Source organism: Anastrepha obliqua, chromosome 5, assembly GCF_027943255.1.
Source record: "Anastrepha obliqua isolate idAnaObli1 chromosome 5, idAnaObli1_1.0, whole genome shotgun sequence".
Classification (NCBI taxonomy): domain Eukaryota; kingdom Metazoa; phylum Arthropoda; class Insecta; order Diptera; family Tephritidae; genus Anastrepha; species Anastrepha obliqua.
In genome coordinates, this window is record NC_072896.1 from 112,782,955 (window position 1) to 112,809,074 (window position 26,120).

General features: G+C 37.3%; 1 protein-coding gene across 1 annotated transcript in view; it reads left to right on the top strand.

The window, feature by feature from the left end:
* LOC129247029 (cytochrome b5-related protein) overlaps positions 1–25,541 on the top strand; it is a 36,575-nt gene extending 11,034 nt beyond the window's left edge. Inside the window, exons 2-4 of the mRNA XM_054885890.1 lie at positions 19,886–20,216; positions 20,283–20,665; positions 24,547–25,541. Of these exons, the coding sequence (XP_054741865.1) occupies positions 19,886–20,216; positions 20,283–20,665; positions 24,547–25,069 (1,237 nt within the window). The 3' untranslated portion in view covers positions 25,070–25,541. The remainder of the gene's footprint in view (positions 1–19,885; positions 20,217–20,282; positions 20,666–24,546) is intronic.
* The last annotated feature ends 579 nt before the right edge of the window (positions 25,542–26,120 follow it).

Here is a 26,120-nt window from a genome sequence, read left to right on the forward strand (position 1 = left end):
CATATCTTTCATGAATTTGATAAGTGTTTCGTCATTTTTCACGTTTGTGTAAATGTAACTTGACCTATTCCATTGCAATTCCATTTACCTCCTTTTCTATACCCATACAAAATATCTATCAAACAAATAAAATTAAAATTTTGTTTTGAAAATTGCAACCACTCCATCAATATTTTCTTATGACGTTGTCACGTTAAACTATCGTCAGTAAACCGACTTTACAGACAACTTCTTTTTTAATTTAGTATGAACTTTGTTGCCTTGTAGAGGGCGTCTCCATCTAAACTACAGTTTTCTTTCACACGAATTTCCATGCTCGCAAGTCTAAGTTATTTTATGCATAAATCTTTTTTTAAAGTGCATCTGAGGAAAAATGGTAAACTGCCTCTTATCTCGCTGGGAATGAATTGTTTTTACAAAATATGGAAATAAATGTTTGACACTGTAGTTCGCTTGATGAAACGAATGCACTTAATATGCGTTTGGGAAAAAAGAAATCTATCATTTTAACGTACAATTTTTGCGCAAATGATTTAAAACCGTTTTATGGTCGATCTTTATGCTACGACTATTAACAAGCCGGTCAACTTCGATTACATACAGGGTGGCTGATGAAAGCCGCTACCAAAAAAAAAATTGAATAACTTTTTTTCTTTTTAAGTTATCTGTTCCATTTTTGTTTTAATTTGCAGATTGATCTTTAAAATTTATTAAAATGGATAACTGGGACACGCAAACAAGAATTTGGATAGTCCGCCGCTAAACGCACTGGAGTCCGTAGTTTTGGTACAGAGAGAGTACAGGCGGATGTTTGGCGGCGATCCCCCGAGCAGATGGACCATAATGAGACTGGTGAATAATTTTGCTGAGCAAGGACCAGTCGCAAGTTCCAGTTCCAGTTCGGACGGAGGAAACGATCGCTGCTGTAGCTGCAGCTATACAAAGCAATCCAAGGGTTTCAACAAGAAGCTTATCTGCTCAACTTGGTGTCAGCCGACAGTCTTTGCAAACAATAATGCACAAAGATTTAGACTTATTTCCCTACAAAATTCAAATGGTTAACAAACTGAATGCAGCAGACTTGCCGATTGGCTTGGAATTTTGCCAGAAGATCCTGCAAATGGTGGAAGAAGACCAAAACATGTTAAACTGCCTTTTCATGTCTGATGAGGCCCATTTCGATTTAAACGGCAATGTGAACAAACAAAATTGTCGAATATGGAGTACTTCTAACCCACAGATACTCCACGAGACGGAATTGCATCCTCTTCGCGTGACAGTGTGGTGTGCGGTTTCTTCACGCTGTATTGTCGGGCCTTATTTTTTTGAAGAAAATGGTCACACCGTTACGGTTACTGGAGACCGTTATTTGAAAATGCTGAAAGAATTTTTCTATCCAAAACTACGCCGAAAGAGAATTCCTTTCAACTCTGTGTGGTTTCAACAAGATGGGGCAACGTCCCACATAGCCCAGACTGTTATGACAGAGTTGCGACGAAAATTTCCCAATAAACTGATTTCAAGAAACTCCGAATTTCGTTGGCCCCCCAGGTCGCCTGACCTTACTGCACCTGACTTTTTCTTGTGGGGTTTATGTAAACAAGAAGTTTATAAAACAAAGCCAACAAATTTGGATGAACTAAAACAATCCATTCGGGCAACAATTGCGGCTATTCCTGTCGCAACTCTCAAAGCAGCAATGAACAACTTTTTACTAAGATGATAAATTCAATAATTTTTAAAACTAGTTAAGCTACATTTAATAAAATTTAATGACCTTCAACTTGAAAAAAAAATAAATGAATTCCATACACTAAAAAAAAAGTTATTTGAGTTTCTTAATGTAGCAAAATTCATCAGCCCCCCTGTATTTCTGTGATTTCATCGACATTATGGACATTTTCTTTAACATCAAAAATGCCTGCACGAAATCGGCGAAACCAAAATTGCACGTAATTTGCTGTTACAGTATCGGCATCATAAACACCATTCACAATTTCAGTGGCCTGTCTTGCATTTTCGCCTTTGTCAAAGAAAAACTGTAAAATGTACTGAATTTTCTCTTTGTTGACTTCCATTGCCCCGTAATTCACAACTGAATGGAACAAACAAAATACGGCAAAAGAAGTTGTTCAGTGTGAAATGTCACCTTGACGACGAGCATAAACTTTAAATTGTTTGATCGATACTTTACGAGATATCGAACACTACAGCCATCTACCGAGAAAATAATAGATTTCCTTTTACCCAAACTGATATTAAAAATATTTAAAATAAAAACTATTCAAGAGAGAAATAACTGCCTTTGGCAGAGAAAAATCAAGCGATACAGAATTATGGGCAGGGCATTAATTTCCATTTGTGTGGAACAAGACGCACACCACAAATAGGAGGAGGAACTCGGCCAAACACCCAACAGAAGTGTACGCTCCATTTATTTATTTTATTTATTTTTTAATTTTTTTTAATAAATTCTCCAATGGTACAATAAATGGGAGCATTACTGGCATATTTTGTTGTCGCCTTTCTACAATAAAATCGAAAAATTTACGAAGAAATCGCTTGGTGACATTAAATCTAATCCATTCTAACAAAGTAATAACTTTCAACAACACTGTTAATAACGTCTAATAACCGATCTACGGCTATCAAAAGACTTAAGATTTACGAGTATTAGCCGATAAGAATACGGCGATAATGGAACTAAAAAATTCAAAGAGCAAAGTGCGAGTTTGAGGAAAATTTTCTACCCAAATTATTACCACCTAAGACTGAATGCAATGCTAGTTTGCACTAACAGGTTCGAAATTACATTAATTGTATTGATATTTCGGAGCAGTTTAGAAATAGCAATTTAAGATTTTTTTTTTTGTTGATAAATAATTATTTCTTAGCAAATTAGCTATTCACTCATAAGCGGCTGCTACACTACAATTTTAATCAAAATCAACTGCGCCGGTAATCCCGTTTAACGCCGCCCTTCAGTCTAGGCTACAATTCAGCTTGCATATCTCAATTAGGTCTCTTCTTTTTGCCAAGCCTTAGCAAGTGGCGAATAGATGAAACAACTAAATAGTATAAATGAACATGAACGGAAAGAGAACTGCCTTAAACTATGTATTTGTGTTGGTAAGACTGTGCGGCCTAATGAGCTATAGCCATACCCGTTAGCGGCGAATCTTACTCGAGAGCTTTGTTGTTGCTTTCGCATGGAATTTTTTCGTCAAGTTAATGGAGCATAGAGATAGCAAGCGGGGAAGGGGCGAATAGATGAGGCCCATTATATTTTCCCGTACACTTTTTTGCACTACATTCATGCATCTCGTATGTGTCGAAGAAAACCAAAATTGCGTACGCAAAATTGTTCTCGTTTTTGAAAGGCCAATTGCAACACTTTCTGCATTTTTGCCATTGTTTTTTTTTATCAAATAATTCGCCTCTTCTGTTTCACTTTGAGCTTAATTCCCCAAATTTGATCAACAAATGCACTAATAGCGAGCGTTGCCGCAATGCTACCCTGCCAATTATTATTCTTTTCAATATTTATAAATTAAAGAAAATATAGGAGAAAAATTACCAAAGAATTTCAGTAAATATATTCAACAAACGCATAATCCCAATTTATACATATTTTTTTCCTCAAAAAAGTATTTTGAAACTTAAAACTAATTAAAAAAAATTAACTGGTTTAGAATATATGAGTGGAAAAAAAAGTAATGGTTAATGGTTAATGGTAGTAAAGGGTTAAGGTATGGGCCTTTAGCACTGAAACCATATTGATCTATTGTGCACCCTATGCTGTCTATTGACTGTTAAGTATGCTTATGAATTGTACCAGCTCCTTCTGGGGGAGTGATTGTAGGTCTTCATCTATAAGCATGAACTTGTTTAAACACTTTTTCCTTCTATACGTCAACCCCGGACATTCGATGATGAGATGTTCTACGAGGGGTGCCTTTTATATGTCGGGATTAGAGAACAAAAACAAATTTTAATCATTGAAAATCACTTTATTGTTTTTCAAAATATTCTCCATGAAGATCTATACACTTTTGCATGCGTTTGAACCAATTGTCGAAGTACTTTTGCCACTCTGAATGAGGTACCTCCAAAACATGCATTCTGAATGCCGCAACCGCTGCTTCAGGTGTCGAAAAACGTTGACCTCTCAGTTTGTTTTTTACGTACGGGAATAAAAAGAAGTAATTCGTTCCCAAATCAGGACTATACGGCGGATGACCCATTAATTCGATGTTTTGGGTGCTCAAAAATGCAGTTGTTTGAGCCGATGTGTGAGAGCTCGCATTGTCCTGGTGAAGAGTGATCCGTCTTTGGCGATTGGTTTTCCTCGTTTCTTGGAAGACAACTGGCAAACAAATGGCTGTGTACCACTCTGAATTTACTGTTCTGCGTTGTTCTAGTGGTACGGTTGCGACATGTCCAGTTTTTCCGAAAAAACAGGCGACCATTTGCTTGGAAGTGCTTCGTGCGCGAACAACTTTTGTTGGATTTGGCTCATCTTGAAACACCCATACAGTCGACTGCTGTTTACTTTCGGGCTCATACGCGTAAATCCATGATTCATCACCTGTCACGATGTCATAGACGTGTTTCGGAGCCACGCGATCGTATTTTTTGAGCATTTCCTTCGACAAATAGACACGAGCCTTTTTTGAGCGATTGACAAACTGTGTGGGATCCAATGCGAAGAAATTTTTTTGGCACTCAAATTTTTGTGCAATATTGAATGTATGCTGGTCCCACTAATGCCTAAGATTGTCTCAATCTTACGATAGGTCACATGACGATCTTGCAATATCAGTTCGCGCACAGCATCAATGGTTTTCGGAACAACAACTGATTTTGGACGACCTTCACGAAATTCGTCTTGGAGTGAACTACGACCACGATTGAATTCACCATACCATCGATAAACACTGGTCCTTGATGGAGCTTCCATCGCCAAAAAATGAATTAAGTTCATCCATGCAATGTTGCTGAGTTAATCCACTTCGAAAGTTGTAAAAAATAATCGCACGAAAATGTTCACGATTTAATTCCATTTTTGGACCGAGATGAATCTTTTAAGTTACTGTAAACCACACATATAGTGCTGGTATTTCAAAACGTTCTGATTACGTAAAAGCCAAAAAATGTCAAACTTTGTGATACAGCTGTCAGTTGCCAGATTGCAACACCAGGATTGCCAAATCCCGACATATAAAAGGCACCCCTCGTATAGACTCCTCATCTTCGCAGTAAAATCTGCGGGTGCTGGTGTTAGTTATGCCTAATTTATGTAAGTATTTGTTGCAGGTGAAGTGACCCGTGAGGGCGCCTGTGAGAGTCCGAATGCTCTTTTTGTTTAACGTGAGGGCCATGTTAGCTCTTTTAGCATTGAATATTTAGAACTTTTTGAAGTGTCTAATACCCTCTACGTTGTTCCAATGCTGATTTATTCGAGTTTTGGCCCAGTATAGTCCCAAACATGGGACTAGGTCCGATGGAATTTACATCTGCCCCTTCTTTGGCTTGAAAGTCTGCCTTTTCGTTGCCGTCATATCCCTCATGTCCTGGTACCCAAATTAATGAGACCCATAGTCACTTATGCATCCTTAGCATGGTGGCCCAAGGTTAAGCAAAGAAAGGCAGCAAACGAATTAAACAAACTGCATCGCCTGATATGTGTTGGTATTACAGTGGCCATGAAAACATGTCCCACGGATGCATTGGGTGTGCTCCTGAACATACCACCGCTTCCAATTCTAATTGAAAGGGAAGCTCGCTCGAGTGCCTTAAGACTAAAAGGTATATCTGAACTTAAAAGTGGGGATATGAAAGGACATTTAAAGATCTTAGAAGACTTCCTACATAGTCCCATTCTTCATAGGGATGATATACTATCACCCAAACCAATACTCTTCAGGAACTTCCAAGTTATAATCAATGAACGAACAGACTGGAGAACTAACTCTATCACTGTAACGAGACCTCTGACTCCTTAGCTAAGATGGGCTCTGAAGCCAACTTCTTTGGCCCAGAGCCCGCTTTGCCACTCCCCTCTGCGGCCATCACGGCCACGGTTAGCAGATGGGTAACTACTACCCACAAGTCATATTCCAGATAGTTGGAAACTAGTCAAGGTCGTCTTCATTCCAAAAATAGGCAGGAGGGGACATGAATCAGCGAAGGACTATAGGCCAATCAGTCTTTCGTCTTTCCTGTTAAAAACCTTTGAAAGACTTTTGGATATATATCTTAGAAGCTCTTTGGAGAGCTCTGGTATATCTACTGCACAACACGCTTACCTTAAAGGCAAATCGACGGAGACAGCGCTTCACGAGGTAATCGGAACAATAGAGGGCTCTCTAGAGAACAAACATTATACCATGGCGGCATTCTTGGACATAGAAGGCGCCTTTAACAATGTTAGTACAGATGCGATCCAACGGGCGTTGATAGACTTAGAGGTGGACAATTGTATCAGTAATTGGGTCATCTCTATGCTAAAAACCAGGATCATCAAAGCTAATATGGGTAATATCAGTATAACCAAGAAGGTCCACAGAGGCACCCCACAGGGGGGAGTACTGTCTCCACTTCTCTGGTTATGCGTTATTAGCAAAATCTTAATAAAACTTAATAGAGGTGGGGTAAAAGCGGTGGCGTACGCTGATGATGTGGTGTTAATGGCGTCAGGACTGTGTCCTAATACGATCAGTGGGATCATCCAGAGGGCATTAGGCGAGCTTAACTCTTGGGCCACAGGCTGTGGCCTAGGTTTAAACCCACGTAAAACAGAGCTTATGCTTTTCACCACCAGATATAAGGTACCACATTTTACCTTACCAAATATTAATGGACAAACTCTCTCACTATCACCCAGCGCAAAGTACTTAGGGGTAATTCTGGACTCCAAACTAAGCTGGAAATCAAATGTTGAAGAATGGGTAAGGAAGGCAGAAATTGCTTTATATGCCTGTAAACGTATGCTTGGAAGAAGATGGGGTCTTCAGCCTAAGCATACATTATGGCTGTATAAGACGGTTATACGACCTATTCTATCGTATGGTTCGGTAGTTTGGTGGAAGGCTCTAGGGAGAGAGTACAATACCAAACTACTCGGCAGAATACAAAGATCAGCATGTGCAATAACGGTCGGTGCAATCAGATCATGTCCTAGAGAGGCTCTCAATGTACTGACACACGTTATTCCAATAGACCTACATATTAAGAAGACGGCAACCATGAGTGCATTTAGGTTAAACGAAGCGGGTCGCTGGAGAGAAAAAACTTATGGTCATGCTAGTCTATTATTGCGACAAACTCAGTTAATCTCGGTGAGAACTGACTACATCGTCCCGACGGTAACTTTCAACAGGAATTTTGCCACTCTCTTTCCAACTAAGGAAGAATGGAATAAGGGATTCTCTCTAAACAACTTCGACACTACAGTCTATACGGATGGAAGTAAAATGAGCTGCGGTGTTGGAGCTGGTATATATTCTTACAGACTTAAAATTGAGAAATCTGTGCGGCTCCCTAATACCAGCAGTGTCTTCCAGGCGGAAGTACTGGCGATTGGGGAAGCTTGTAGGCTACTAATCGCAGATTTCTCTTTTAAGGGTAATATCGCTATTCTCTCGGATAGCCAAGCTGCAATCCAGGCACTGGGTTCGGCCACAACAACCTCCAAAGTGGTGGAACAAAGTAGGAATAGCCTCACCATCTTGAGTGAAAACCATAAAGTTACCTTAATCTGGGTCCCGGGACATCGGAACATTGAAGGTAACGAAAAAGCAGATGAACTGGCAAGAGGGGGATCTGCCATGAATAACGCTCTTGCAGAATTGGTACTCACACCATTAGGTGCAGTCAAGAGCACAATTTCCCAAAAATACCTCCGAATCGCTGACTGTAGGTGGAAAGTCCAGACGAAATGCAATATTAGCAGAACGTTATGGCCCACCTACAACCTCAAGCAATCGTCGGCATTAATAAGAATGAAACGACGGGATGCCTGGAGACTAACGGCGGTCATAACTGGCTTTTGGTCTATCGGAGAACAAGCAGCCAAAATGGGTATCCCTCACAATACATACTGTCACAGTTGCAAACAACCGGAGAAAAAGGAGACAATCTTCCATTTCCTCTGTGAATGCCCTGCCCTATGGAAGGACAGACTGTTAACCCTGGGCCAACCGCTGTTCGAGAATCTCGAGCAACTATCTGGCCTCGACGTTAACAACCTAATAAGGTTCCTTAACCGCACAGACTGGATATAGTTATGCTGTAAAAAAACCGTTAAACAAGTTGGCAACGAGGATGTGGCAACAAAATGGCGCGAAAGCGCTAGTTGGATTCTGGAAGAATCACCACTTTAACCAACCAACCAACCCACAAGCGAGCTTGGCAGGCTGAGAGAGGCTGCAGATGGACAAAACTGATGTTACCTGTCATGTCCGATCAACTGTCGCAAACCTTTCTGTCATTAAGCAGAGGGGAGTGCAGACGGCTGGTTGGACTAATGACGGGCCACTTTCTGTGGGCAAAGCACATGGAAAGGTTGGGCATCTCAGACAGTGTACTCTGCCCAGCTTGTGAAGAGGAGGATGAGACGGCGGACCACTTCCTGTGTGTCTGCCCCGCCTTCGCTCGAATCAGGTTTGAGGTCTTTGGCACTGATGTGTTAAGAAGCGACCATCTTGGCTCCTTGGCACCACAAGATCTACTCAGATTTCTTCGGAGATCGGGTAGATTTAAAGAAAATTAAAAGGGAATCCAAGTGTAGTACAATGGACTCAATTAATGTCTGAGTGCTGCACTTGCTAGTTGTCCCGACAAAAAAAAAAAAAAAAAAAAAAAAAAAAAAAAAAAAAAAAAAAAAAAAAAAAAAAAAAAAAAAAAAAAAAAAACTCTATCACTTTCAAACCTGGCTCCCAGCTATGGTTTACTGATGGGTCCCAATTGGAAGATGGTAGAACAGGGGCAGGAATCTATGGGCCTAAATTCAAAAAATCGATTCCGATGGGATTCTACCCAACAATATTCCAGGCAGAAATACATGCCATCGAAATATGTGTGAGAGAATGCCTTAGCAGGAAAATGAGAGGTACTCACATCTACTTACTTTCAGATAGCCAAGCGGCTCTAAAAGCCTTTCTATCAACAACTATTACCTCCAAATTAGTAAATGATTGCCTAAACCTTCTCAACACGTTAGGGAACCTCAACATAGTAACACTAGTCTGGATTCCGGCTGATGGCTGATGACCTTGCAAAACAAGGAGCAAATATGCAACTTACTGGTCCTGAGCCTTTCTATGGACTCACAACAGGCCACATTAATGAATTAGGAATGGGAAAACCTTGCCGCACACTGGCTAAACTGTGCCGGGCAGCGTCAAGCCAAACTATTCCTAAGTCCCAACAAAGGAATATCTGACAAACTTCTCTCACTAAACAGAGTAGATCTGCGTCTTTTAACATGATATCTTACAGGTCACTGCAGCCTGAGGTATCAACTAAATAATATTGGTCTATCTGAGACCAATGTCAGCCGCTTTTGCGAAATGGACATAGAAAGCTCAGAACATGTGCTTTGTGAATGTCCTGCGTTGGGCAGACAAAGACTTCATCACCTTGGTGGTATCGTAGTATCTCCATGCAATCTTTGGAACAACAAACCCAAAATTGTGCTCAAATTTTCAAAAAGCCTAAAACTCTAGGGGTAAAAAATAGGCCTTTCACAATAGATCAGCTCTGGTCGCAGTACGTAATGGCCTTCTAATAATAATAATAATAATTAGATATTGTTTTTGGATGCCAGCTTATTGAGTGCCTTGTGGCATTCTAAAAGAGTTTTTGAGTTGTAGGTATAGCTATCTAAAGCTTTTAGAACTGATTGGCTGTCCGAGAGTATTATAATCTTTACTCTCTTGTGGTTTCTACGTTGCTTGATGTTTACTGCTTCCATTATTGCATACAATTCCGCTTAGGAGATGGTGGTGTCCCTGGTGAGAGTGAATGATTTGTGGATTCTGGGCCCCACTACTCCATACACCATAAAATGTTTTTGTTCCATCAGTGTACCATTTTTGTGAATCATCATTCATCCATTTTGGGTTTGTTTTCCACTCGTTTCTCTCAGGAAAGGTAACTGTGTATCCTTTTGTGAACAAAAGAAAAGAAAACTCGCATGCGAACACAACAGAAAGCTAAAGTTAAGGTGGCCCCTACCAGCGCTTAGTATAGATAACTCATGAAAATTCGCACAGCAGACAGAGATTTCTGAGCTTCTGGCTGAGAGATTACATCGATTTAGCCATATGCAGTCTGTGTCAAAAGAAAAGAACCGGTTTTTTCTTGTAACTACAAAATATGTCGAAAAGATAGTGCACGATTTAAAGCAACTTGCGCGTCAAGTTCACAAAATCTAGTCCTCTTTGTCAACGAGCTACGCAGAAAAGCTTCAAAGCATGCCAAGAAGATGTCAGCACAGCTTTTTGAGTAATTGCGGCTCGTGCTTTTGTACATACTTTTATGTAAAAAAAATTGTAAATATATATATTGTATACTTCACGAATAATCGCGGTTCTTTTTTTCTGACACAGACTGTAATAGAGACCTGAAATCAAGTGATGATCACTTTTTCAAGCATTTGCACAATTTTCTTGATGGCACAGGAATGGTCTCAAGCGGCGATTGGAAACATTAGCTGGACAAGTTTTTTTACCAAAAAGACGAGGGCTTCTTCGATGGTGCGAATTACGAAATTTTAATGAAAGTGAAAAAATATTATTATATTCTAAATTATATAAGCCTAAATGTGTTAATTTCTTTTTTTTTTTTGAAATAAAACGAGAAAATATACCCACTTTTTACTTGTCATAAGATTTGCAAATTAATAAAGCCAAAATATGGTAAACAAAATTTTAATTTGAGCAGCAAAGCAAAAAAAAACTTCCCAAAACAACCCAAATGATTTGTATTACCAATAAAATTAATGGATGCATAAAAACGAGAATTAATTTCAAATTCATTGCAATAATATATTTTTATTAGAAATGCATTTATTTTCTTGTTTGTAATAGAATTAATGCAAAGATTTACAGATAATATCAGAAAGTGAACTGGTTTTCTAAAAATGAACCGTTATATCTTCTACATTATATTAAAAACAACTGCGCACTTTTTGAAAAGTCTATCGGGTTTGAATTATTACAATATACTTATATAATATACAATTACGATAGAGGACATTTTTCTTTTTTTTTTAACAGCTAAAGCATCTAAAGCACAATAAGAATTTCATATTAAAATAGCGGTATTTTCTTAATTGTACTAAATTAAATATCGAATAGTATTTGAGCGGGAGAAAATTGATCTACCAATGGACCAATGGAATGCCTTAACAAGTGCGATAAATTGTCTTCATCAAATGTGCGTAAGTAAAAAAATAAAAATAAAAAAACAAAAAAAAACTGTAAAATAAACAAATACAAAAGTATGCGCCTTGTCGTTGCATCTCGTTACTTGTGATGCTCGTGCTCTGTCAACACCGTTTGTGTTCTCGTTCTTCTCAATGTTGTTGCTGACTGTAGACTTAACACTAACAATTGCAAGATCTTTGTACACAACAGGAACATCAAAAGACAATTCGCGAAGTTGAAACAACAAAAGTCTTCCTTTATGAACGCAGTCGAATGAAACTCTCTTGAAAGAGAGTTGGCAACATTGGAAATATGTAATTACTCACTATTTTTATGAGTTACTTAACAGTTTTAAGAGGTATGCTTGTATGACCATATCCGCTAGTGGCAAATCTTACTTGATAACTTTGTTGTTGCTTTCACATGCTAATATTTCGTCAAGTAAGCAGAGCGCATAGATAGGAAACAGAGAATAAAGCAATTCGAAGTTGCCTATAGTCATATATTAAGGTCTGGATATTGAAGATATTTATTGCTTACATTATTTCAATATTGAATACAATAAAAAAACCCAAAATACAGGGTGGCGCACGAATCGTGCTACAAAAACAAAACGTAATCACTTTTTTTCTAATCAATGTAATATATTTAACTTTTTGTTTTTTTATTGTATAGGTAATTCAATTTTATTTTATGTAACTAATTAGTTTTGAAAATAATAGAACGTAAATGACCTCCATGCTCATTCACGCATATGCGACACCTGATGAGAAAATTGTTCATTGCGCACTGAAGGGTTGAAGTCGGTCGGTCTGGCTATATGTGCAGTTGCTCCATCTTGCTGGAACCAAATGCTGTTAAAAGGGATACGTCTTCGCCGCAGTTCTGGATAAAAAAACTCCTTCAACATGTTTAAATAACGGTCCCCATTTACAGTCGCTGTTACACCGTTTTCTTCGAAGAAGTATGGCCCGACAATGCACCTTGATGAAACTGCGCACCACACTGTGACTCGTCCTGGGTGCAGTTCCATCTCATGGAGTATTTGCGGATTTGATTGACTCCATATACGGCAATTTTGCTTGTTTACATTGCCGTTTAGATCAAAATGGGCCTCATCAGACATAAACAAGCAATTTATGAAGTTGTTGTCTTCTTTGGCCATTTCAATAATTTTTTGGCAAAATTCCAGGCGAATAGGCAAATCCAGAGGGTTTAATTTGCTTGTGATTTGAACTTTGTACGGAAACAAGTTTAAGTCATCATGAACTATCCGCTGCAATGACCGTCTGCTAACTCCAATTTGCGCCGACAAGTTACGAGTCGAAACTCTTGGATTTGCCTGAATTGACGATGCTACAGCCGCGATTGTGGCTTCGACCCGAACATGGGGATCTCGATGGTACGGTCTGCGATGCTTCCAGATTCAGCAAACATGTTCACCAGCCTCATAATGGTCCATCTGCTCGGGGGAGTGCCGCCAAACTCCCGCCTAAATTCCCTTTGGACGGAAATGATGGACTGCAAAGCATGGTACCGCTGCACTATCCAAATCCTCTTTTCGGTATCCCAAACCTCCATTTTTTGTAAATCTAAATACTAATCTGCAAAATAAAAAAAAAGCCGATTACTCACACAGAAAAAAAGTTATTACGTTTTGTTTTTGTAGCACGATTCGTGCGCCACCCTGTATGTGCACCCGCATCAAAACGATGGCACATCCAATTTTTACCTTTGTTCCTTGTTGTATAAAAGTTGTATATCTTTACTTTTATACTTATTAAAGTATTATTTCATTACTTTTATACTTCATTATTTTTGTATAAAAGTATAGCTCATTGTCTAACGAAATCCATACATTGGGTATTAAGCTGCATGGGAACTATCGATGTGGATAACTATGGTTTGACAGCTGAGAATGGCCAACTGTGTTGGCATTGCTGGTCACTAAGTTTTGGCAAGTCATCATGAATCGTTTAACGACAGAACACCGCTTCCAAATTGTGGAGATATAATTAGGAAAAAAAAAATCTCTGCGAAATTCATAGAACACTGGCAGCATCATGGGTCCTTATTTCTTTCGAACTGAGGAAGTAGCTGCCGTTACGGTGAATGGCCAGCGCTTTCAAGCCATGCTGATTGAATTTCGTTTCCAAAAAATGTATCAGCTAAACATCGATGGCATTTGGTTACAATAATACGACGCAACTTGTCATACAGCGCGTCTAATAATCGCTTTATTGTAATATTCAAGTCACTAGTGGCGTCATACGGCCAGATTTGTTGGAAAAAGTAGTCAAAAAGTGTAGTGATCGAATGGATCATGTCACTCGTAGCCGCGGTGGTCAAATGCCGAATATCGTATTCAAAAAATAAATTCCATGATTGTAATAAAAAATTCACTCCGAACATTTTTTTCTTTTATATTATCATTTTAAGTTGTCAAGCTCTTAAAACAACACCCGAAGTCCAATTTTAAAATTTTAGACAAAAAAATTATAAAATTTCCAACCATACGGTTTTTAAATAGCATTTCTAAAAAGATTTTTTGATATGCAATTTTATAGTTTATTAAATTTTAGTATAATAAAGTGCAAGTTTGAAACTTCTCACAAATCCCGTTGATTTATTATTTTATATTTTTTTTACGGTTTTAGGCATTTTCTCCACATAAAAAATATTTCCATAAATTAAATATTTATTTGTCCGCACTAATCGTATTTATCAATCATTTCCTACTGCTGTTCGTAATTTTTAACAGTAATTTTTTTTTTTAAATGCTGCTCGCTCTGTGCTAAACTCCACTAAGCTGATTTAGTAGTATGTCGCTCACTCTACTCTTTCGCATATAAATACTTTGCCTTAATGGGACGGCTGCATATGCCGGATGTTTGCTAGCACGAATATTAAATAAAAAGCCACTCATCAGATGATTTGTGCTTTGTAAAGATTTAATTGCTTATTTATAAAATTTACTGTTTGAAAAGTTAAAATGCAATTTTGCAATACGAGGGTTGCCATTTATTTTTGCGAACAATTGTGAAAACACAGTAAAATAATAATGAAAATGGCTTTAATTTATTTTATTATTTATTTACATCAAGAACTAATTATAAATAATTGATCCACTGAAAATATCTGCTGGCTACAAGGGTTTTCAACAATAAAAAAAACCATAAAATGGCTTCATTGTTTTTCAAAATATTCGAAGTTAATACACTTTTGCCTTCATTTGAACCAATCGCCAAGCACTTTTACCACTCAAACGTAGATACCGCCAAAACGAGCTGTTTAAAGGCTTCAACAGCTTATTTAGTCACTAAAGAAACGTTGATCTCAAATTTTATTTTTGATGTTCGAGAACAAAAAGAAATAATTAATTCGATCTTTTGAGTGCTCAAAAACTCTTGGTGAGCTGATACGTGAGAGCTCGCATTGGCTTGATGAAGAATGACTCATCTTCGACTGTTAATTTTGCTTAGATCTCCGAAAACTTTTCGTAAACAGATAGTTTTGTACCACTCGGAATTGACTATTTTAAGTTAAGTAGTAGAGATGCGATATGACTAGATTTTCCGTTCAGACAGGCAGTGATGTGCTTTGAGGTGCTTCTTCCATGAAAAAGTTTCATTGGATTAAACTCGTCTTGGAACACCCATACTGTCGGTTGCAGTTTGGTTTCCATCTCATATGCATAGATTCAGAATTTTCAATTGTTACGCTAATCGACACGAGTCCTTTTTGGCCACGAGAACAAATCTTCTTGACGACCACATGTATATGCAATATTGAATGTATGCTGATCCCTCAAGGATACCTTTATATTGCTATATATCGCATGACGATCTTACGTTTTCAATTGACGCTCATCATCGATTGTTTCTGGCATAACGACCTTTTTTAAATGGCCTTCACGAAATTTATCCTAGAAGAATCGACGGCCACTTTGGAACTCGTTGTACCTGAGCTGAGATCACCTTATTCAGAAACCTCAGATCATCTTATTAGAAAATCGAATCAAAAAGTCTAAAATACATTCTGTCAAAAAAGTACCGAGAATTGTTCAATAAAACGCAAAATAATTGTTTAATCATTAAAATTTATTTTATCGCCTTCAAAATAGGCTCCATTCGAAGCAATACGCAAATGCCAACGATTAGTTCAGTCATCGAAGCACCTTTTATACGCGTTTGAACAGATCTTCTTCAGCTCCTTCAGATAATTGCCTCTATCGAATCAAAGATGCGTCCGCGGAGTGGCAATTCAAGTCTTGGGTAAAGAAAAAAGTTACAGGGGGCTAAATCCGGTGAATACGGTGGTTGTTCGATGATGTTTGTCGAGTTTTTTGGTAAAAAAAGTGTTCACAGTATGAGCCTCGTGAGACGGTGCGTTATCATAGTGCAAGATCCATGAGTTTTTCTTCCACAAATTGGGCCGATTCCTACACACATTCTCTCTCAAACGTCGCATTACTTCCAAATAATATTTTTTATTTACCTTGGAACTATTTGGAACAAATCCCGAGTGCACAACACCATGATAATCAAAGAAAACGAGTAGCATGACTTTCACTTTTGGCCGACTTTGACGTAGTTTTTTGGGTTTCGGTTCGTGTGGATAGCGCCATTGAGCCGCCTGTTGACTGGTATGCATGTCAAACTCATATACACACGCCTTTTCACCTGTTATGATGCGCTGGATAAACGTTGCGTCCGAATTCACTTGCTCAAGCGTGTCTTCAGCCAGCTTCTTTCGTTGAAATTTTTTAAAAGAAATTCAATTCTCTTGGAACGAGTCGAGCAGCCACGCAACCCATGCCCAATTGATGGTGTAAAATGTTGCGAGGTGATTCGTGAGACACTTTAAGGTCCCGAACTACCTCCCTCAAACTTAAATGATGGTTTTTCAGCACCGTTTCCTTGACTTTGTCGACGTTTTCATCATCTGTTGAAGACATTGATGGGCGACGAGATCGGGGCAAATCTTTCACAACTTCTCGGCCCTCTGCAAAAGTCTTATACTACTCGTAGACCCGTGTTTTTGATAAAACACAGTCGCCATAGGCTTCCTACAACATTCTCAACGATTCGTCACACGAAATCCCGTGCAAAACACAAAATTGAAGACAAATTCTTTGTTCGATATTTTTATCCGTAGTGAAACTCGCAGATCCCACCTGCGGTTGACTGATATTATAAAATGCCAAAAGCAAGCTTATTGATAGATCACGCTCAAATTCTGCAATTCCCGATATTTTTTTGACAGAATATATTTCGTACAAATGTAGATATTTCTCAATAAAAAGGCATTACTTTAGCTAAGAAATATATCACAAAATTTTGTTATTGTAAATTTTCAAAGTCAGAGTTATTATTTTGTATATTATTTTTCTTTTTTTTTTGATATTCTATGGATTTTAATGTTACCATAATGGTTTGGTTCCAGGCGTTCATAATAAACAATACCGGCCATATCCCACCAAATAGACAGGAGAATCTTCTTGGAGTGAAGGCCTTCTCTAGGGGTCGGTTCTGGTGTTCTGTCTTTATCTAACCATTGGCCTTTGCGAACAGGATTATTGTAAAGGACCCATTTTTCATCACCAGTAACGATAGGGCTCAAAAAACTTTCATTTTCAAGCCGTTGCAGCAGCTGAGAACACACATTCACTCTCTTCTGAGGGTTGGCGACGGAAAGTCTATGCGGAACCCATTTTCCCAGCTTTGAAACCTTTCCCAACTGAACCAGGTGCCTGTGAACTGTTCCATGCGATGAATTTAACCTCTGAGCTATCATATCGACTGTCAAATTTGGCTCAGCTTCCACAAGTTCGAGCAAGGCGTCGGAGTTAAAGACTTCAGGACGACCAGTACGCGGGGCATCCTCCACTTCGCAATTACCACTTCGGAATTTTGAAAATCACTTTTTCGCAGTCCTTACACTCACGGTAATCCCTCCGTGAACAGTGTTTATTTCTGCAGCAGCAGCTGTTGCATTTTTACCACTTTTATAAAAAAAATACGAAATATGCCTCTTATACTCGTTCGAAGTTTCCATTTTATTTTTTAACAACACGTGCTTCTATCCGCGATTGAAATCACTTGTTGAATGCACAATATATCAAAGAAAATATAAATAGTTCCGTTATATTCCGCGAATAATATCTTATATGCAAAAATCGTACAAAAGTGAAATTATGGGTAAAATACGCACGAACTTATGAACTCACCTGATATTTAGAGCGTGGCATAGTTTACATGTTGATTGACAGTTTTGGCGAAAAACAGTGGTTTCACTATATATAGGGTTTTTTAATAGGTGCGCTTCAACTTTTTTCCGATAGGGAGGGCGAACGACGCAATATTTTTTATTTTTCGCTTGTCATTTGTAAACTTCATTAGTATACATTTCATCATGGAACGCTACACACTTGAGCAATGGTTGCTGCTACTTTAAGAGCATTACGGCCATTTTACGGTCCATTTAACAAGCTGTCCCGTTTTGGGGTTAGGTGAAGTCATTGGTCTACAGTAACAAGCCGGCGACGATTTGTGAGCTCAGAGCCAATATTGAACGCGAAATTGCTGGAAATTCGGCCGATTTATGCAAAAGAGTGGTCGAAAATTGGGTTCAACGATTGGACTTCGTAAAACGTGCACGCGGTGGTCATGCAAAAGAAATCGAATTTCATACTTAAATGTATATGTTCAAACTCGATAATAAAAAAAAATTAGTTAAAAAAGTCAAACCGTTTGTGTTTTATTCAAAAAAGTTCAAAAGTTGAAGCGCTCTTACTGAAAAACCCTTTACAATAAATTACTTGGGTTTATGAAGAGGATGCGTCTAAAGTCATAACCTACTTTCACCTACCAGCTCTATTTTAGAAGAATAAGTATTTTGGAAATTTTGCCTGGTCATCATAGAAGTGATTTTTTTTTTTTTAATTTTTAAATTCAAGTATATCACACAATACAGGTGTGCTTCCACTTTCGTAATCGCAAAAAAATTACGATTTACTCTTTTACTCAAGATGCTTTCCTTTTCAATTCAACCGGGCTATTCGGGTCATGTTCTTCGATTTCGATGTAACTGAAATATGTTGCTCTCTGGTCAAAATAATGAGACACGTATTTTTTTGTTCGCCCGAAAAAATTTTTTTTCAAGAGTTATCAGCAATTTTGTTTTTCGGCTCAAACTCGATTTTTTTTCATTATATAAGAAAATTTTTTTTTTAAATGCCCATAACTTAGTCAAAAATGAACCGATTTTAATAATTCTGGGTTCAAAATGATCGTAATTACTTACACGAGCGACTTCATGTAGAAACAATTGCAAAAAAGTAGTTAAAAATTTTTTATTTAGCAAAAAAAAAAAAAATTGAAATTTTTTCGAAATTCAATATTTCAAAAAGTGTATTTTTGTTTTTTTTATAACTTTTTCCAAATCAAGAGGACACCTCAAACTTCAATTAAGCTGAATGCCCAGTAGCTAAAATGAGTTGTTTTTGAGTAATGAATTTTTGAGTAAAAAACCTGTTTCGCACTTTTTGTTTTTTGCAAAATAAAAAATTTGCAACTACTTTTTTGCAACTGTTTCTACATGAAATCGCTCGTGTAAGTAATGACGATCCTTTTGAACCCAAAATTATTAAAATCGGTTCATTTTTGACTAAGTTATGAGCATTTAAAAAAAAAAATTTCTTATATAATTAAAAAAAATCGAGTTTGAGCCGAAAAACAAAATTGCTGATAACTCTTGAAAAAAATTTTTTTCGGGCGAACAAAAAAATACGTGTCTCATTATTTTGACCAGAGAGCAACATATTTCAGTTACATCGAAATCGAAGAACATGACCCGAATAGCCCGGTTGAATTGAAATGGAAAGCATCTCAAGCAAACGGACTTATTCTTTTATTCTGTTATTCATAAATCGTAAAATATTCACGATTTCAAACCGGCTGCTTTTGTGGCGGTGGAAGGAAAATTAAAAGGCAATATTCGTATAAAAAAGTCATTTAAAAAACTTGAATTTATTTTTTATTTATTTCCATGACATTGGAATACTTGAAATTTAAATGTATTTTTATTTAACTTTTTTTTTAAATCTTTATGGACCATACCTCAAATTTCCAGAAGAAAATTTGCCTTCTGTGACTTACCAAGATAGGCGATTTGTAATTTCAAGCACGCCTTAGTAGCTAATTTACGTTGTCAGAAACAAAATGCAAAAGAGAACAAGTTGATAATAAAATATTAATATAAGAAGAAAATAGAAAGAAGCACAACCGAAATTGCAAAATTCAAATTACAATCAAATTACAAATCACAAAAGTTAGTACAAATGAGCTGGTGGTACTTAATTGGATAATGAGAAATCGACCCTAAAAATGTTTCATTTTGATCTTAAATTAAAAAAAAATCATAATTTAAAGTTCCGTATTCTTCCTTTACAGCTGGATTGCCGCCAAACAACAAGAGGATGAAGCTGAAGGCCTCTGGCGCATTAAGGATGAGCTCTATGATCTAACGGATTTTATACCTCGTCATCCGGGCGGAACTTTCTGGATAAAATGGACAAAGGGCACTGACATTACCGAAGCATTCGAATCGCATCACATTTCAACGAAACCAGAAGAGATGTTGCACAAATTTCATGTACGCGCTGCAGCCAAGCCACGCAATTACAAATTCACGCTGCACGAAAACGGCTTCTACAGGGTGCTCAAGTCACGTGTGCGTGACAAATTGAAAGAAGTGGATTACAGTCCAGCTCGGCGCACAGATGTATACGATTTTTTTCGATTATTGTTTTTTTTCTTATTTATTTAATACTTCCTTCTTTCCTTGCAGCTCATGCACTTCGGTCTCTTGCTTTCTACTTTCGCATTCAGCTTCGCTTGCGCCTACACCGGCTACATAATATTCGAACTCTTCGCCGCTCTATCGCTTACATGGCTCACCGTTGCTACGCATAACTACTTGCATCAAAAGGACAATTGGCAGATGTACACTTTTAATTTTTCACTCATGAACTTTTGCAATTGGCGCGTTATGCATGTCATGTCTCATCATGTTTACACGAACTCGTTGCACGATCTCGAGATGTCACTCTTTGAGCCGTATCTTTGTTGGTGGCCAAATTCTCGCAAACACACAAAATGGATTCGTCTTTTCTCTTTCACCATACAACCAATCGTTTACGCGCTCATATTCCCGTATCAGATTATAATGAGGTTAGGCACTGTATATATGTATGTATGTATGCACATGTGTGGACTTTGAAAAAAAAACTTTTATCGAACTAGTATTTTTTAACTCTCGAGCACTTACTTGCTGAGTGCAATATTTAAACTAAATATTAATCATTCATAGGAGTCTAATTTAAGGTTAAATTCGAGGTGCCAGATCATAAAGCCTTAACCTTAACCGTGATCTTAACCGTAACAATATTTACTGTTATTTGTTATTGGTATCAAAGCCATAAACAGCTGATTTTACGTACATTGCGATTTATTTGTTCATTTTGAAAGTGCAGAAACTAAAGAAAAAATGTGAACTTGAACATTGACGAGGAAATCACGAATAAATTATTAATATACAAGGTGAAGCCCAAAATAAACAAGACTGAGCTAAAATAGATACGGGAGGAGCTTTGCTCTGATAACTTCGAGTTTATTTATTCAAAATAGTCCTCTCTGGCCTCGATACACTATTTTGCGCGATGTAAAAGCTTTTCGAAAGAGGTTTTCAGGTCATTGACCGGAATGTCCTTCAGGATGTCGGTAAAAATATCTTGGATGGTCTCTACGGGCGCAAAACATTTTCCGTTCATTGCCAAATGCAATGTTCCGAATAGGTAGAAGTCACAGGGAGCCATATCAGGTGAATACGGGGAGTGATTAATGGTTAAAATGCGATTTAGAGTCAAAAAATCAGTCACAAGAGTGGATCGATGAGATGGTGCGTTATCATGCAATAAGCGCCAGCTTCCTCCTTCGCGGTATTCAGGGCGAATTCGACGAATACTATGCAACAAACTCTTAAAAACGCCAAGATAGAAATTTGCTTTGACGGTTTGGCCCAACTCCTTATGGGCAATTCTCTTGGAATCGTAAAGATAAATGAGCGTCCAATTGATTTTTGACTTCTCGAAACGCGATTTTTTGGGTAATAGCTCGTCTCCGGCCTTCTATTCGGCGCTTTGACGCTTAGTTTCAGGTTTATGTTGTAAACACCACATTTCATCATCAGTTACAATGTTGTAAAGGAAGTTCTCGTGTTTTTTCGCCTCTTTAATGAAGTCTTTCGAATGTTGAATTCAGAGCAATTTTTAGTCCTCAGTTAACTTGTGCGGAACGAAACGTGCATAGACCTTTCGTAAGTCCAAATGATCAGTTAAAATGCGATAAATCGATGTTTTACAGATATTAAACTCCGATTCCATGAATTTCAATTTTGTATTACGAACACAAACGTGGCCAGATTTACGTGGCCTCAAATTAGCCACAGAGAAGAAAACGGAGCTAACAAAGAAGCATATCTTGTTAGAAGTTTGTATGCAAATTTATTCAAATACACTAACCCCAAAAAGGTTCTAAAGTACCTAGGCATAAAACTGAACTCAATACTAACTTTCTGGGCTCAAATAAAACATGCAGCAGAGAAAGCCGCTCAAACGGCATTCCTCCTCAGTAGACTGATGGCAAACATAGGGGGTCCACCCTCCGCGCTCTCCGTTCTCTTAAACGGAACTGACCGCCTACCCACACAGTATCAGGGCCAGCTGTTCAAGTAATAAGCGGTTCAATACCGATAGACTTACTAGCTTTTAAGAAGAAAAAGTTGTGGGCATTGAGAAAGAGGGAATGGAAGAAAGAGCTAGCAAGCCTGCAGCGTGCAAAATAATCTATGAAGTGCTATAGCAAGACCGCTGGATTTACGAAACACGCGGCAAATGGACAGCTAGGCTAATGAAAGGCTTCGCCACATGGTACAGCAGGAACTTCACTGAAGAAATTTTTTATATAACCGAAATGCTTTCGGGGTACGGGTATTTCCAGAAATACCTGATCAAAATAAGAAAAAATGTTAGCTTTATAAATATATTCATATACGGGGATTCCGCTGAATACACATTCTTCCAATGCATGCGTTGGGAACAAGAACGTCAAACGCTGGAGAATGTTGTCGGTCATATAACCACTGAAAATGTAATCGACAAGATGCTAAGCAGCGAGGAAGCGTGGGAGTTCATCAGTGGATGCGCGGAAAAAATTCTCCGGATAAAAAAACGGGACCTGGACGTAGGCACATAGGCATAGACCTTTTTAATGAGGAAGATGGAACGTCAATCTAAAGTAATGCGAAAGCGGTTCCAATGGGTGCGACGGTTCCAAACGAGAGGGAGTGTTTTTGTCTGTATATGCCCTTTAAATATTATGTTTAGTTTTAAAGTTACTTAAGAGGTAACACCACTGTACACGCGTAAAATAAACACGATTTTTAAAGAATTTTTTTGTATAGAAGGAAAGGGAAAACAATCACTCTGATTTGGGAAGTTATTACTTATATACTAAAATACAAAACTACAAAGTTTGATCGAAAAATTTTACAAAATGGCGGCATTGGAGACATTTTTGTAATGTGGTTTCTCTTGAAGGAGCTCTGCGGCACGCAGCACAGAGGGTGCAAATTTTAATCTGGAACAAAGAAACATTTTTTTTCTTAATCTAGATAAGAATAGCTAGAGAAACACGTAGGGGATTTAAAAAATATTTATTTTTGTGGAATTAGCAAGCATTTGAAGGAAAAAACTCTATTTTGGACTAAAAAAAACGGCACTTAAATAATTATAACAATCGTTTAAATTAATCTATCGAAAATCCCCTACGCTCTTCTCTTAAGAAGATTATTATACAGACGTAGTGAAAAACCTGATTAAAAATATTTAAAATTGTTTGAGTTATGCTGCGTGCCAATTTCAGAAAACGTGTTTTGAGAAAAACGCGTTTAAAGTTTGGAAATTTGGAGAAGTGGTTAGGTAGCAGTCACTAACGCTTGGTTAAAAGCTTAAAATATTTATGAAATAAACTTCGGTAACGTATAAAACTTTTTGTTCTGTATTTTAAAAGGTTCAAAGAATTTTTTAAGCTTATAAAAAAAAATCAATTTTTTGAAATTTCTACAGTGGTGTTACCCCTTAAGTGAATAAAAATAATAAAAGAACATTTTAAAGTTAGGAATAGTTGATTGGTTCGCTTAGTAGAGCTAATTTTATTGGTTGGATGAGAAAATGGCCCTTAATAAAAATTTAGTAAAAATATTATATTTTTCTTTAACTCTCCGTTGGGCACCCAGGTCTGACCAGAATTTTTCGAATTTGGATGTGAATTTCACATATTTCTATTATAGCTAACGACTTGAGCTTCCAGGTAAAGGGGTTTCCAATAAGAGGTGTTATTTTGATATTCAAAGGAAAATGCTATTTTTTATATAAATGATCGGATGTTTATTTCATTATAAAGAGGAAGGTATACCGTTAATAGTGAAAAATAGCATCAGGCAAATGACCACCACGACCACACTTACAGGACTATATCCTTTTCATGAAATTTTCCATAACGGAATTGCAAAGTGGCTGCCCTATGTCTCGATAGCCTCACGAATTCCATCTTTGAGGTCTTGAATCGACCCTGGGCTGTTGGGGTGGACCTTCTCTTTCGCGTGGCCCCAAAGAAAAAAGTCACAAGGTGTTAAATCACAATCACAAGATCTCGGTGGCCAATTGTGATCACCTCTTCGAGAGATAATACGGTCCCTTCAGCTTCCAAAAATTTAATTTCTATCGATTTATGTATAGAACCTTTTAAAAAGGATCCTCGAACGGGACGAAAAAAGCCAGCCCTGGGTGCTCAACCGAAGGTTTTGAAAACGGTGTCCAACGGAGGGTGAAATAAACCTTCTAATAGCAAAACCTACTAAAGGCTAATAAGTTTTTTTGTCAAAAAAGTCAAAGATATCAAGCAAAAAAAATTTAGTTTTTGTATAATATTTTTGTAAAAAAATTGTAAATTTATACTCAATTTTTTATTTTTATTTTTTTATTTATTTATAGAATTACGGTTTCTCTTCTACAAAAGAACATTTTATTTTGGCACGACATCATCGGCTTTACACTTCCGCTCTTCATGCTACTTGTAGCACAAGTACCCATACTAACAGTGCTTCGGCAATGGGTGGTTATCGTTGGTTTGGCGAGCTTTATTTTTGGTATTATCGGATTGAATGCAGCTCATCATGATCCGAAAATTTTCCATGACGGTGATGCCACTCGTGAAGATCGGGATTGGGGACTCTATCAATTGGACACGGTTATGGATCGTAGCGACATCAAAGGCTCGCAGTTTTTGGTATTGACACATTTCGGTGAACATTTCTTGCATCATCTCTTCCCCACATTGGATCATGGCATTTTGCCACAACTATATCCGACACTTTACGAAACAATGGACGAGTATAAGGCACAATTGCGTGAATGTAGTCACTTGCAGCATATAATTGGGCAGAGTAAACAGTTACTGCGTACAAAACCAAACCCGATACCGCCGGGTGAGGTCAATAAAACTAAACGAGGTTAAAAAAAAAAACAAAAAATGAATCTGCGAGAATAGCTTTCTACGTAGCATTCTAAGTGGAGTGTGTTTGAAAATGATTTTCTCAACAACTTTTGTTTCGCTTTTTGTATCCTTTTACAAGAAATCCTACGAAATTATACCTAACAGTTATGTGGCTTTTAAGTCAGTTTAAAGAAGACTTTTAGAAAAAAAGGAAAATTTATATTTACGTAACTACTTTCTAATTGTAATGACTAGGCCGTCATGAATTCCATCAAAAAGATTCTCAACAACTTCACTCACGTGAAAGCTCCAACACAACCCGAAAAACTCGTCAGAAAAAAGTTGGTGATATGTAACAACAAAATGTGAAAAACTAGTTAGAAAAAAGTACTTAAGCTATGACAGTTATCAAATAAATACGAAATAATAAATTCAGAAAATTCCGTAGTGGTGAACAAAAAGTTTGAATAAAATGAGTTCAAAAATTGAAAAAGTAGTTTTATTCATCACTAGCAAACCCGGCCCCCTTCGCTGGGCACACTAAAATAGAATAGATATGGTTTAGAACAGAAAATATATGGTTTTCATATTATTTATTTCTTTATTCTTTATTCAAGCGCTTTGGCATAAACAATATTTTTTGTTTTTCTATTTGTTTTTGAGTAAATATAAAATATAAATTGAAAATCAGGAAAAAAGAAGATTGTTTTTAAATTTCAAATCAACGCACATGAATAAACAATCGTCTTTTTTCCTGATCATCCATGAATTTTTCGTTTCAATTTATATGTTTTATTAAGCATTGGAGCTTTTTTAACCATTATCCATTTATATTTTTCAAAAAAAAAAATGAAAAAAATTGTTTTTTCCACGAACACATAATTTCATTCGGATTTCACATTAAATTCTCAAATTTCGTAAGAAATTATTCACTGTTCCAAAATCCACTCCAAAAAAATTCACAAACAATTTTTACATGTTGCACTTACGTTTTTTCCTTATGGCATCCAAATCAGAAAGAAATATTGACACATTGTAACTCACACTGTCAATTTGACAGTTCAGTTCCGCC